The following is a 15,263-nucleotide window of genomic DNA, read 5'->3' as shown; positions in this document are numbered from 1 at the left end:
TCCAGTAGCCATGCTGGCTAAGGATTATGGGGCTTGGAGTCCAGTCCTGGACTGTATCTCTGGGCAAGCCAGGTGGGGATGATGGGCAAGATGGTTCTACAGTCCTTCTTGGAGACGCTAAGAGACTGCACCGGTCTGAGCTGGAGAAACAGCTGGACTCCCACCCAAGTGCAAATGCCGGCTGACCTGGTATTAATCTTGACCCTGTTAGGAAGGGCCAGACAGGCCACCTGGCATACGGGCAGTCCTCAATTTAAGACCACAAATGACCCCAGAATCTTCACTCATTGAGCTAAACAGTCATTAAGTGGGTTGTCGTGATTGCTCGGCTGAACGACAGCAGTCTTGGCTCTCCCCATTGCAGTCGTTAAGCAATAACCTATAGGTATAGGTTCTCCTGCTCAACCAGGGGGCTGGACTAGAAGACCTCCAAGGGCACTTCCAGCTCTATTCTATGATAACCGGGGGGGGGGGAATGTCCAGAGAAGCCCAGCACAGGTCACGGGGACCGCTGGCGCATGGAAACCCACCGCAGGCCGAGAGTCCTGGGCATTCAACCAGCCCCACCACACCTGGCAAGTTAAGCATGGACTTCAACTCTCAGGATCCCCCAGCCAGCAATTCTGGGAGTCAAAGGCGACACACCTTAACAGTTGCCCAGGTTGTCAAATGTGGCTTTAACCAGCCGCTCTCAGCTTGGTGCTCCAGCCTCAAAAGATGACAACTGACCTGGGAAAAGTGACTTACAACAATCATCCCACACACACACACCCACACACACACGCCCTTCTTCTTCCCCAGCCGCCGAGCCATCACAGGGCGAGGGAGGTGGCTGGCTGGGCAGCTTACCTGCCCGTACAGGTTGCGAGCTGTTCAGCGGCCCCTGCCCCAAACCTCTTGCCCGAGTTCTCAGAAGCTCCGAGCCCGGGGCAAGGAGAGGCAGGCTGCAGCCTGTCTTCTCCCTCTCCATCCCGGTCGGCTGGCACCAGCCACACTGGCAAAGGAAGTGGGCGAGAGGGAGCCAAACAGGTGAGGGGAGGAACAGGTGAGCCGAAGAGCCTCCGGAGGTTTCACCTGCTGGGAAGAAGAATCATCCTGCCAGCCTCAACCTCTCCAAAGCTGCGGGCCCCGAGATGCCAGGGTGCCTTCCAGGAGCCCATAAAATGCAGCTGCCAAGCCGGCGGGCAGAGCCAGAGACGGACTGCACTGATGTTCGAGCTGCCAGCCACATCGGGCCTCGCCTTGCCGGCCCCCTCTTGGCAAAGATCCCCACAAAGGTAGTCCACGAATTACGACCACAGCTGAGCCCAAATATGCCAAGCGAGACATTTGTTAAGTGAAGTTTGCCTCGTTTTACGACCTTCCTTGCCACAGTTGTTAAGGGAGTCCCTGCAGTTGTTCAGTTAGTAACACGGTCATTAAATGAATCCGGCTTCCCCATTGCTAGTTCAAAGGTCACAAAAGGGGATCGCGTGACGCCTGGGACATTGCAACTGTCACAAATACGAGTCAGTTGCCCAGCAGCTGATCACGTGACGTGGGCATGCGGCAACAGTCGTAAGTGAAAAGGGATCCTAAGTTACTTTTTTCAGGGCCAATTGTAACTTCGAACGAGCCTTTGAGGAGCCCGAGAGACATCGGTCTCCGTGCATTATGGGAATTTCAAAAGTGCATTAACCCACTACCCAGTTCAAAATTGTGGTGCCCACCCAGTTCTTTGCCGACGCCTCATGCGACACCCAAAACTTGCAGTGGGGCCCAAAACGGCAGCCGTCCAATGTTCCCTCGTGATCCTTTCGCCTCACCCCAAACACGGGATGTTTGACTCAAAACACCAAGGGCAAAAAACACACAGAATATTACAGTATATTACAGTGCAAATCACATTCCATCTACCCAAGAGGTTTCTTTCTGCAAAAAAGGGGGGGTTGGCTCCCCCACGCCCCTTCCAGGCACCTCTCGCTGAATTGGACTACAATGCCCCCTCCTCCCCAGCCGCTTCAAATCGCAGCCCCTGAGGTTGCCGCCTGGGATGGGGGTGGGAAGCCACGGATTTTAAGTGAGGGGTGGTCAAGGGGCATGCGAGGTGCCCCCCCGCCTTGTTATCCCATTTGGGGAGAGGTGTATAATCGCTTGCCAGATGTTGTAGCCCATCGATGACCAGATGTGCCGGTTCAAATTATTTCCAGAAATGAGGTGATTATCTGCTCTTGAAAAACGCAGCTTTGGGGGAATGTCCTGTCATCTGAGCAGCCATAAGGGACCCCAGAGACCCTCCCTCACCCTTCAGGTCTTTCCCTCCTGCAAAGAGCCCGGCAGCTAGACCAGTGGAACATCTGCCTGGGGACACCGGAAGTCTTGCAGGAGGGTCCTCCCCATTCTGGAGACGGCCGCTTTCGGAGAGGAACATAAGGAGGACGAGGATCGGGACACCCCTGTCCGTAGGAGAAGTGCCTCCATTGTTTCACACTCCTCCGCCATCCCCTTCTTGTCTGAGTGGGGGCCTTGATAAAACTGGGCCGATGTTCAGCCGGTTGAGTTTGGCCCTCTCCTGGTTGGAGATGTCCACCTTGGGGGAGCTGGTAGAAGGAGGCGCACCGGCAGGCAGCCCTTCCACCTTGGCCATGCCACTGGTCTCACCCAGCCCTCGCTCGGCCTCCCCCTGGGTGAGGTTGCGGATGAGATGGATGGCGTCCGGCCGCAGGCTGTTGTTGGCGGGGGGCTCCGTTCCACCGGGGACTCTCGGCATAGACCGGCGTTGAATGCAAAGCAGCAGCACCAAGATGGGGACCACCCCGGCAAGGAGGAGAACCGGTAGAAGGACAGCAGAGAAGAGGGCGGCGTTGGTCTCTCCTAAAGGGAACCAGGTTTGAAAACAGAATAACAGAGTCGGGAGGGGCCTTGAAGGTCTTCTAGTCCAGAGGCCCCCCAACCTTTTGGCCACCAGGGACCACCGGTTCCGTGGAGAGAGGTTTTTCCGCAGACCGGAGGGTGCCTGGTTTTGTGTGCTGCCTGCATCCCGCGAATGGGGCTTTGCTTGTTTGTGCGGACCGGTTGCAGGCATGCTGCGGCCCAGTACCAGTCCACGGACCCTGGCTTGGGGACCCCTGTTCTACTTCAACCCCCTGCTCAAGCTGGAGACCCTGTACCATTTCAGACAAATGGCTGTGAAATCTCTTCTTAAAAGCCTCCAGTGATGGAGCATTCAGAACTTCTGGAAGTAAACTTAATTAATAGATTAATTGTTCTGATTGTCAGGAAGTTCCTCCTTAGTTCCAGGTTGCTTCTCTCCTTGATGAGTTTCCATCCGTTGCTTCTTGTCCTGCCTTCTGGCCCTTTGGAGAATGGGTGGACCCCCTTCTTCCTTGGCGCAGCCCCTCAAATATTGGAAGACTGCTATCATGTCACCCCTGGTCCTTTTTTTCCATCAAACCGCAACCGTTCTTTATGTTTTATTTTCCAGTCCCTTAATCATCTTTCTCTTTTCTGCACTACGTCCTTTTTATATCATGGCGACCCAAGCTGGATGCAATATTCCAAGTGTGGCCTTACCGTGGCATTGTAAAGTGGTACTAACACTTCACGTGATCTTGATTCTATCCCTCTCTTAACGGCCCACTCCTACTATTTCACATTTCCCCAATGGATTTCCGCTTGGTCTCCCATCCCTGGAGTGCAAAACCAGAATCCTTTCCCTGGTTCCCCCTCGGTGATGCACAGGTTTTTCTGCAATTCTCAATCATGGTTTTCCATACTTGTTTGCAGCCCTCAGGAGAGGAAGGAGGAAGAGTCAAAAAAGTCAAGATGGCTACCAGACGATCGAAGCCACACCTCTTTTTAATGCAAAAGGGCGTGGCTTTGGCTAAGCCATTGTCATATTCATGTTCTGGAACGCACATACTCACAGATACTCAACCATACACACCTGGTGGACTTCCCCACAAGCAAACGTCTAATCTAAGATTAGGGGGAAGGGGCAAGATTTTAAGGCTTTGCCGAAATAAACCTGGGTGTGTCGGGGGGAGGTCATACAAATTGGTGCTAGGGATGCCTTCTATTGGAGACTGTAAATCAAAATGTCTGAACCTTGTTCCCTGGAAGATAATGTGGATTTCAACCCCCAGAATTCCCCTTTGCTGCGTAGGGAATTCTGGGAATTGAAGTCCACCCATTTTCCAGCGGCCAAGGTGGAGAAACACTGTCTTAAAAGATCGGCATTGATGCCCAGACCTGCCAAAGCTGCAACCTTCAAACATTTGGGAAGCCCTTTCCGCTGGGGAGACCCTCTCTCCCCTCACGACCCACCTTTGCACCCCTCGCCCAAGCAGGGCTCTTGCAGGATCTGACACGTGGCATCTTCAGGGCACAAGCATGTGTAGCTTCCTCCTCCATCTTGGCAGATGGCACCTTTGGGGCAAGGATTCGGAGAGCAGAGATTGGCAGAGACCTGCGGGAGAAAGCCAGGGGTGGGGAAAGGAGCGGGAGGGAGAAAGAGTGGGGGGGGATATTCAGAGCTGCCGGAGATTGTGAAAAATTGGTGTGTGTGTGTGTGTGTGTGTGTGTGTGTGTGACTGTTTTCCTCTTCCCACCCTCTCCACTCCTGTGCATTATGAGACACACATGGATTCTGGGGACTGGGAAAGGCCCACCAGTCTCCATGGGGAGAAGCCACTCAACATGGCCACCAAGGAGTCTCGCAGACCAGTTTGGTCTAGTGGTGAAGGCACCAGGCTAGAAACCAGGAGACGGTGAGTTCTAGTCCTGCCCTAGGCACAGAAGCTGGCTGAGTGACTTTGGGCTAATCACCAGGAGACGGTGAGTTCTAGTCCTGCCTTAGCTACGAAAACCAACTGGGTGACTTTGAGCCCATCACCAGGAGATGGAGAGTTCTAGGCTAATCACCAGGAGACAGTGAGTTCTAGTCCTGCCTTAGTCATGAGAGCCAGCTGGGTGACTTTGGGCCAGTCTCCCTCTCTCAGCCCAACCCACCTCATAGGGCTGTTGTTGTGGGGAAAACAGAAGGAGAAAGCATCAAGTGTGTTCTCCACTTAGGGTTAATTGTAAAAATAAGAAATAAAAATAAAATAATAAAATAAAATAAAATAAAATAAAATAAAATAAAATAAAATAAAATAAAATAAAATAAAATAAAATAAAATAATAAAATAAAATAAAATAAATAAAATAAAATAAAATAAATAAAATAAAATAAAATAATAAAAATAAAATAATAAAATAAAATAAAATAAATAAAATTAAATAATAAAATTAAATAAAAAATAAAATAAAATAAAGTAAAATAAAATAAAATAATAAAATAAAATAAAATAAAGTAAAATAAAATAAAGTAAAATAAAATAAAATAAAATATAAAAATAAAAATAAAAATAAAATAAAGGAAGGACCCATCCCCGACACAGCCGTACCATTCCCGGGACTTGGCTGAGTTTCCACCCCAGAGGGCCCAATTACCTGGCACCGCCTCCCACCAAAGCCCGGCGGGCATCTGCAAAAGAAGGTCTGGTTTTCCGCCTGCTGGCACTGCCCGCCGTGCAGGCAGGGGGCCTCTTGGCAGGAGCCCTGTTCGGTCTCACATTCGGCACCAGTGTAGCCTGGCTGGCACCAGCAGGTCTGCCTGCCGCCCTCCATCTGTGGGGAGAAGGGACGAAAAGATGGGGGGCGTCCGGGGAGTGAGCCGAGTGGGATGCAGGCAGTCCTCAACGTACGGGCACAATTGAGGCCAAAACGTAGGTTGCTAAGTGAGACATTTATTAAGTTGTCTTAATAAATTGACAACTTTTGACAACATTTGACAACTTTTCATGCCAACAGTTGTTAAGGGAGTCAGGGCAGTTCTTCAATTAGTCACACGGTTGTTAAGTGAATCTGGTTTCCCCGTGGACCTTCCTTGTCAGAAGGTCGCAAAAGGGGATCACTGGGAACCTGCAACCATCGTAAGTACATGCCAGTTGCCGAGCATCTGAATTCTGATCACATGACCGTGGGGAGGCTGCAACGGTCGTAAGTGTGAAAAAAATGGCCCCAAGTCCCTTTTTTTAGTGCCGTTGTAACTTGGAACGGACACTGAATGGACCGTTGTGAGTCAAGGACAATGGATAATGGTTAGAGGTTGGCAGGACTGGCTCTCCCGTTGGTCAGGGTGGCACCCTGTCCTCGGATGGCCGCAGGAACTGGAAGGGGGCAGGGCTGGGGGAACAGCACCACAGGTAGTCCTTGACTTACAACCATTCGCTTAGTGACCACTGCAAGTTAGAAAAAAGCTGGAAAAATTGACTTAGGACTGGTCCTCGCCCTTATGACCGTTGCAGCATCCCCACGGTCACGTGATCAAGATTTGGGCGCCTGGCAAATGGCATGTATTTAGATCACGTGATCACCATTTGTGAGCTTCCTAGCGGTGTTTTAATGAGCCAAGTCAATGGAGGAAGCAGAATTCGCTTAACGACCGCATGTTTCACTTAACAACCGCAGTGATTTCTTTAACCGTGGCAAAGGAGGTCGTAAAGTCAAGCGTGTCTGCTTTATTGGCATGACTCGCTTTCAAACCACAATAAAAAATATTTTTAATAAATCAAATAAACTGTCATAAAATCGAGTCTGGCAGCCTCGACTTATGACCGCAATGCCTTCCGACTGAAATTCCAGGCTCCATTGGGGCTGTAAGCCGAGGACTACCTGTGTGGCAGGTAGGATACCAAACTGCAACCATCCTTATTATCCTGGGATAGGCAGATTCTTCCACACACCCACCTGACACGTGCCTCCGTTTTGGCATCTCCCTGGGCACAAATTCATTCCTGTGCAGAAAGAGGGTTTAAAAAAAAAGGCAGGGTATTGATCAGAAAATGTGAAAACTGCAATCGAAGAACCGAATTCTTAGACTGTTAGACCCTGCACTCGCCTTGAGGACTTCCAGGTTTCTTTCGGGACTTGAGGCAGTGGACATAGCAGCCCCCCACACACACACTCAGACATCCGTCCTCCCATCTTTACCTGCTACAACAACCCTGGGAGGTAGGTTGGCTTAAGGGCAGAATTGAACCCAGATATCCCCAATTCTCATTCACTTTATTTAAGAACCGTTTCCCAAACTTGGCAACTTTAAAATGGGTGGACTTCCACTCCCAGAATTCCCCAGCCAGCAAGGCTGGCTAGTGCATTGTAGGAGTTGAATTCCACCCATCTTCATGGAGGCTGGGGAATTCTGGGAGTGGAAGTCCACCCATCTTCAGGTTGCCAAAGTTGAAGAAACCGCTTAAGAAGATCATGAAGGACAGGAAATCTATAACGAACTACAACTCCCAGCTGCACCGGACACCAGAGCTGGTCATGAAGGGTGCTGGGAAATGTAGTTTTGGTAGAATGGCCTCGGAGGACTAGACACAAAGAACTCGGTTGGTCCGTGCAGATTTATTCCTTTCGTTTTTCCCTTCCTGCCATCCCGGAATTAATCTGATCGACCCTCTTACTTACTGATGCTGCAGTTGGCACCCATCCAGCCCCGCAAGCAGTTGCAGAAATAGCTCCCAACCAAGTTTTTACACGCCCGAGCGTGAAGGCACGGCTTTTTCTGGCATTCGTTCACATCTGGAATGAAGAACAGAAGTAGGGAGAGCGCTCTTGCCAGCCGTTAGCTCCGCCCAACTTCTTGCTGCCTCTCCTCCATTGGTTGTTAGCATTCACAGGTACATTGCTCCTGAACATGGAAGCTCGCAGCTGGCAAAGCCCTGAAACCCAATGCCCACCGTTTTTCTAAAAAAAAACACCTCTGCCCAGTTGCCGTAATCGAATGTTTTTAAGAAAAACGCGTTCTCTAAATGCATTCAGATCTCAGGCAAGTCTTAGGCCTTGGAGACTGCTTCACTTAATGACCGAGTTGCTGGTCCCAATTGTGGTTGCTAAGTGAGGATTATCTGCATAGAAAAAATTGTTGTAGGCACATTCACTTTATCCAATTTGTTAAGTTTTTAAGATGGGGTCTCCAAACACGGCAACTTTAAGACTTGTGGACTTCAACTCCCAGAATTGCTGGCTGGCTGAGGAATTCTGGGAGTTGAAGTCCACCAGTCTTAACGTTGCCGAGTTTGAAGAGCCCTGACTTAGAGGCTGATTATTTTGATGTATTTTATTCCTTTTTCATCCTTTTCTTAGCCGCCCCTGTTGGGGCTCACCTGCCGCTCTGTATTGTCATGCTTTTTCCTCCGAATTAAATGGTAGGAGGGGAAGAGCTGGCACGTCCCTCTGCACGAAAAGCAGAATTTCAGAAACAGCCCCGTCATTTCCCCCTGCCATTAATAGCCGCCCTTGCGGGTGGCGGGTTCCCCTTTAAAAAACAAAAACAAAGCGATAACAAAAACAAAGCAGAGCTGGCTGGTGAATTCTGGGCGTTGAAGTCCACCAGTCTGAAAGTGGCTAAGTTGGGAGAGCCCTGTTTCAAGGCGCCAGGGACTCAATGTTGCTTTTAAGGCAGCCCAGATGTGAAAATGTCATCTTTGTAAAATTGGAACCTATGGCAGAAACCAAACAAGCAAAGTTGCACATATTTCATTCTCCCTCCATCTCTCCGATTCGCCTCCGGAAAGATACCCTACCGCCGGCCGGGCGCCACATACCGTCCTGGCACGTCTTCCCACGCCACCCGGGCGGACAGAGACACTGCGGTCCGGAGGGGGTCAGCCGGCAGCTTCCACCGTTGGCACAAAGCTCCGGAGGGCAGGGCGGTCTGGAAGTGGGCAGCGGAAGGAGGGCTGGGAAGAGAGAAGAGCCAGAGAAGGCAGGAGAAGCCTGTTGGTTAAGAAGATTGTGCAAATGCGTCCATCACAAGCGGCAGAGGTCCAGAGAACGTGGGAAAGCACCTCTGAGTTAGCCCCAGTCTGGCATCTAAGAGCAAAGGGTCCTCTTTAAGAAGTCATTGCTAGTTCTACCCGGAGGGGCACTAGCATTAAAGAGGGGGCTGGAATTCTCTGCCCCCCACTCCCGAATTTATTCTTGAAGTGGGGTACTGGGTGCTCTCTGTGCTTGGCGGCTTTCTGGAAGACGTTTCATGACCCAACTAGGGAACGTCATCAGTGCTGGAAGGGAGGGGGGTATGTAAAGAAGAAGAGGAGGAGGAGGAGGAGGAGGAGGAGGAGGAGGAGGAGGAGGAGGAGGAGGAGGAGGAGGAGGAGGAGGAGGACGACAACTGTGGGGTCATTGGTGATCTCTGAGCTTGGTGGTTTTCTTTCAGACAGTTCATGACCCAGCTAGGGAACATCATCAGTGCTAGAAGGGAGGGGGGTATGTAAAGAGGAGGAGGAGGAGGAGGAGGAGGAGGAGGAGGAGGAGGAGGAGGAGGAGGAGGAGGAGGAGGAGAAGGAGGAGGAGGAGGAGGAGGACGACTGTGGGGTCATTGGTGCTCTCTGAGCTTGGTGGTTTTCTTGCAGACATTTCATGACCCAGCTAGGGAACATCATCAGTGCTAGAAGGGAGGGGGTTGTGGAAAGGAGAAGGAGAAAGAGGAGAAGATCTGTGGGGTCCCTGGTGCTCCCTGAGCTGGGCTGCTTTGTTGCAGACATTTCATGACCCAGCTAGGGAACATCATCATTGCTCTGTAGCTCCACCCAACCAGCTCATGCAAGTTTTTCATCAAGCAAGGATTGGAAGTTAGTTTCCCAGTGCTGCCCGTAGGACAATCTTCCCTATTACGTATGCAGACGACCTCAGAAACAACCTAACCAGAATGCCCATCGCTGGTCCCTTCCAACTGTCCCTGCAGAACGCCAAAGGGTCTGAAAAGTCCTCCCCCCCAGATCCTGCATCTTTTGCCATCCTCGGCTGGCCATCTCTGCTCACCGTACTCGCAGTTGCGCCCGCCAAATCCTTCCGGGCAGAGGCATTCGTACTCATCCGGCTCCTTGTTGGCGCAGGTGCCCCCGTTCTGGCATGGACGGTGTGACCCACAATAATTCAGATCTGAGCAAGAAGGAGAAAGAGGGAAGGTGTTCAGGATCCGGTCCAAGGCTGCCCCCTTCTCTCTGGATCAAGCATCCAGGACGGGCACCTCTCTGGGTTACCAATCTCCCTGCCAGGAGTTTTGGCACAACCTTCTCCGAAGTTGGCCAAAAAATATTGACCGCTGTCACAGCTTCCCTTATTTCTTCTTTTTGAAAATAAATAAATTTAAAAAAAATCTCCAGGTGATTAATTGGGAAGCAATTACAGGTAATCCTCAACTTACGACCGCAATCGAGCCCAAAGGCTTCACTGCTAAGTGAAACATTTGCTCAGTGTGTCTTGCCCCATTTTACGAGCTTCCTTGCCGTGTTTGTTAAGTGAATCCCTGCAGTTGATAAGTGAGTGACACGGTGGCTAAGGGAATCTGGCTTCCCCCGTTGACTTGGCTTGTCAGAAGGTCGCCGAAGGGGATCATGTGATCCTGGGATGCTGCAACCGTCATAAATATGAGTCGGTTGCCAAGCCTCTGAATTCTGATCCCATGACCAGGGGGATGCTGAAACGGTCGTAAGTGTGAAAAACAGTCCTAAGTCGCTTTTTTCAGTGCCATTGTCACTTTGAACAGTCACTAAATGAACAGTCGTAAGTCGAGGACTGCCTTATTGGCTTCCATGGACAGTGGTGGGTGTCTTGAGGTGGTCCCCGGCTTACAACTATTCATTTAGCGGCCACTTAGTGTTACAGGCTGAAAAAAATCGACTTACAAGTCATTCTTCACACTGAAGCATCCCCAGGGTCACCTGATCAGAATTTGGGCCCTTGGCAACTGGCATGTACTTACGACGGTTGCAGCATCTTGGGGTCATGTGACCCCTATTTGAGAGACCTTCCCAGCTGACTTCCGACAAGCAAAGTCAACGGGGGAAGCCGGATTTGTTTAATGACCACACAATGCCCTTAACAACTGTCCTGATTTGTTTAACAACTGTCGCAAAAAAGGTGGTGCAATTCCCTTAATAACTGCCTTGCTTAGCAACGGGAATTCTCGTCCCAACTGCGCTCGTAAGTCAAGGACTGTCTGCATTTATTGATTGAATTAATAAATAAATAAAATAAATTCTTTGGTTCATTATTTCAGCCATCGGAACAATCATTCATGGGGAAACAAACAGGCATGCCAAGCTGGCGCCCTCTAGTTGTCAGGATGTGAACTTTCATCCTCCTTGATCAAGCGGGCCAGCTTGGGGGGGGGGGGTGTCACCTCTTGAGGGGAAGAGGAACGAAAATGAGTTGGGGGTCTTTTGCTCCTTCCAATGGTCATAAGTGTGAACAACCATCATAGGTGACTTTTTCAGTGCTGTTGTAACTTTGAACAGTCACTACACAAACTTTTGTAAGTTAAGGACCACCTGTAGAAAGAACGGGCAAGAATTTTTTGCTCTGAGCTGCCTCTCGGGAGAGGGTCTCTGCTGCCCCCTTTCTTCCGGTCTCAAAACAAGGACCCCCTGAGCAGGACCGAGGCGGGGCTCACCCTTGTCGCACAAAAGGCCACCCCAGTTGGTCTCGCAGTCGCACTTCCAGGGCAGGGTGCAGCTCCCGTGGACGCAGCCGGGAAAGAGAAGGCATCGGTCGCAGTGGGGGCCCGTCCAGCCGTAATGGCACCTGAGAGGGGAAGGGGGGTTATTGCAGGCCTTGAAATTGAGGAGGGGGAGCGGCTATCTCAGGCCTGCCCCAATCTGATCCCTTAGCACAGGGGTCCCCAACCCTCGGGCCGTGGACCGACACCAGTCCACGCCATACCAGAAACTGGTCCACGCAAACAAGCGAAGCCCCATCTGTGGGATGGAGGCAGCATGCGAAACCACTCCCCGCCCCCCTGGTCCACGAAAAGCCTCTCTCCACAGAACCGGTCCCTGGTGCCCAAAAGGTTTGGGGGGGTCTTTGTTTTAGGACCCTCACCCTCGACTCCATTGGGTTGAAGAGAAACGTTCTTTTAGTAAAGATGTTGGTTGCAGTAAAGTCAGGCTTGATCTGGATTTCTCGCACGCAAAAGGTACAGAAAGGTTTCCCCTTCATCCCCCCCCCTCCCCGGCTTCCCGGTGACCAGCCCGTCTTCAACCAATGCCGGGATGTTTGGGGTAATCGACATTCTTTCTCAGGGTTATTCTAACCCCCCCTCCCCTTCCTAGCCTTGGACGGCAGGCTGCCTGCGAGGCGCCAAGCTGGACCTGGCAGACCTGACAAGCTGCTTAGGCAGCAGTCGGATAAGAGGGGCTTGAGTCCAGGTGAAGAAAGTAGCATGAGAGAGTATCTCTAATGAGCTGCTTCCTAGTTCTCCCAGCCTCTAAGGTTTCCTGGTGGCTGGATTGCTGGGAGGCCAACGGGTCGGAACCATCCCCCACCTGCTTCCTTCTCACCTGCACTCGCCAGGTTCCTCGCAAAACCCGTGCGTTTTGTGGCACCCCTGGCGACAAACCGCTGCAAAAACACCGCAAGAAGAGGATTGCAATGTGAGGCGAGGCTCCGGACCGGGTCTTAAGCGGCTGCAAGGACACGACTGTCCCCTTCTTTGAGGGGGGGATACCAGAATGATCATTTAGGGCATAGTGGTTAGTAACCTGGCCTACCCCAAAGGGCTGGCAAAGAGGGAATAAAGGGGAGGAGATTTGGCCTACGGATTTGCACCCATGGGGAACGTCCTTGTTTTGGGTGTTTGAAAGAAAGACTGAAAAGACACAGGGAGGAGGTCACTCCACCCCACAGGACAATTCATTTTGCATCATTAGGTCTATGTGGAGAAGGTAGAGGGGCTGGTCTACCTGGCTACAGGTAAGATCGGGGTAAAGGAAGGAGGGCCGGGCCTCAGGTGCTCGCTTCTGTTTTTGAGGTGGAACATCAGGTTCCAGCATCTCAGGAATAGCAAGACTTGGGGACATCCCCCAGACGGGTTTCAAAAAAAAGTCAAGATGGCAGCTGGAAATATGTGATGAAAGACCCACCCCTTTTTAATGCACAGGTGACACAGAAATACAGGTGGAGTTTGGGGATGCCATTACACCCATCAATCCGATCTGTTTGTCTGCTTCCCACCCCGGAAAAATCTCTCTAAACTTTTGGCTTGACTTTTTTGAAACCCACCCACCCACCCAAGGCACCTCCTAGTGGGGGGAAACTGGGGCAGGACAAGCCCGCTGTGGGAGGAGCAGCAGGGCAATGGGGCAGCCTGCCCTTTTCTAGACCCTTCTTCCTCGCCCTGCCCCGCGCCAGCCCGCCAGCCCCGGACATACCCCGCTGGCACTTGTTTCCCGTCCAGCCGTCGAGACAGACCTTGTTCCCGGCCGCGTCACAGCTGTGGTGGCCGAAGAAGTCGTCACGGGGCCTGCAAAGCAGGTTGCACGAGGGCCCGTAGTAGTGCTCGTGGCAATGCACTCGCAGCCGGTACTCCAGCAGGGCACTGCGCCCAGGATGCCGCAAATCCTGCCAGCCTTCACCTGGGTTCACCATGCCCGAACGGGTCACCTGCTCGATCAGCTGCCCTGAGCCTGGCGAGGAAGGGGAGGAAGGGAAAGGTGGGTGCTCCCGTCCTCCCACATCTGGTGGGAGGCACAAAATGCAAAGACCCAGCAGCCCCAGGAGAGAAAAGCAGGAGACGGCTACGACATACAGTATAAGGACTGCAACAGCCACTCTGTGGGACCAAGAGGCAGATGACTGGCAGAACGCGTCCACCAACAGCAACTGGCAGTTGGGAGATGGGATGAAAAAAACCTTAATTGAACAACACATGGACAGACTTAACCATGGTTTCAAGTGGGAAACTGTGAGCATCCTAGATTTAAAAACTCTAGAGAATTCCTGGAAGGTTTGCATTCAGATAAATCAGCCATCAACAGGCACCTAGGGATAAGCAACATTTGATCAAAAAAGAAACAAAAAGGCAAAAAGAGTGTAACACCTCCTCGCCAACAATCACCACCCAGTCAAGCAGAGGTTAGCACCGAGATTAACCGTAATCCAACAATCGATAAGTAAACAATACCCCAATCAAGGAATGATCAACTCGGACAAACAAGCTATCAGTCAACAACAGCCTAATCAAGCAACCGCCAAGAAAATTCTCACCAACACTGACAAGGCAAGCCATTTCTATATAAACAGAGAGGAAAGCCTTCTGGAACTGATGACGTTACATAGTTGGGTCATGAAACGTCTGCAAAACTGCCATACGCAGAGAGCACAAGGACCCCAAAGAACAACTTCTCCTCTCCGCAAAGCCCACTCCCCACTTCCTGTTACCTATTTGGGTTATGAATCGTCTGTAAAAGCACCATGCTCAGAAAGCACCAAGGACCACCCAGGTACAAAACTGACATATTTAATCCAATTCAAAAAGTTCATCAACGGTCCGATATTTGGAACTTGGCTATCATCTATGTGGACAGCAGCAAGAGTTTTTTATATGTGCAAAAATGGGAAGAGCCGTCCACTCCCACGGTGGAGGAATAGATGGAAAAAGTGATGGTGGGGAGGGCAAAGTTAATTGTTTAATTAAAGAGAAGGACTTGTCTAGTTTTGTTTCCATTTGGAAATCGCTTCTGGACTTTACGCTTGAAACAGAAAACAAAGTTAAAGTTTGATTTTAGGTTTTGGAGGACTAGATTAACTTGGTTGTTATAGAAATGGCTCGTATCTACTAGAAACGCACAGCAAAAAGCTGGGGTTGGATCTGTATTTTGTATTTTACTGCGCTGAACAGAGTCAAAAATTGCTGCATTTTTTCTCTGCTTCTTCTTATCTTGCACCCCTTTTCATCTGCATTATAAACTCTACTTTAAAACAAACCCAACCATTATCAACAGTCCCAAGCATTTTCTTCATCCTTGAGTGCCTTGGACAGAGCTGGAAAGGAGCATAAGTTACTAGCCCACAGCGAGGCTGGCCCACTGCCTGCCACTGCAACAGGGGTGAAAAATTAAACTCATTTACCCTCCCACCCAATTCCCCTGCAGGTGCCACTGCCGCCCCCCCCCCCGGAAATCCACAAACGAGCCCTCTCTTCCTGCTTATTCCGGCCAAGTGCTACTTAGAGGTAGACTGCCTTTTCTCCATGGAAGTTCCAGTTTTTACAGGCCAGAGGCTAGTGACTAGTTCAAGGCTCGGTGATCAGGAATGTAGCCGAAAGGAGAATCAAAAGCCCAGAGATAGGGCATTATTTTATTTCAATCTTTCCTACATAGTTAACAACTGGCTTAGCCACTTCTCAATATATATATATATATAAAAAGCACGCTGAACGGCTATCCAAATGG

At 50.7% G+C, this 15,263-nt stretch overlaps 1 protein-coding gene across 1 annotated transcript; it reads right to left on the bottom strand.

Moving 5' to 3' along the window:
- Nucleotides 1–2,464: 2,464 nt before the first annotated feature.
- LOC310644840 (uncharacterized protein) lies at nucleotides 2,465–5,769 on the bottom strand (the record flags this gene model as incomplete). Its single annotated transcript, XM_083370152.1, has 3 exons — nucleotides 5,473–5,769; nucleotides 4,306–4,447; nucleotides 2,465–2,853 (listed from the first exon to the last, which is right to left on the bottom strand). Exons 1-3 carry the CDS (start codon nucleotides 5,647–5,649, stop codon nucleotides 2,465–2,467), a joined length of 708 nt encoding a protein of 235 aa, XP_083226278.1. The 5' UTR covers nucleotides 5,650–5,769.
- Nucleotides 5,770–15,263: the final 9,494 nt, after the last annotated feature.

Source organism: Vipera ursinii (genome assembly GCF_947247035.1).
Source record: "Vipera ursinii genome assembly, chromosome: 9".
In the NCBI taxonomy this organism is placed as follows: Eukaryota; Metazoa; Chordata; class Lepidosauria; order Squamata; family Viperidae; genus Vipera; species Vipera ursinii.
This window is presented reverse-complemented; position numbering and strand designations above follow the sequence as displayed.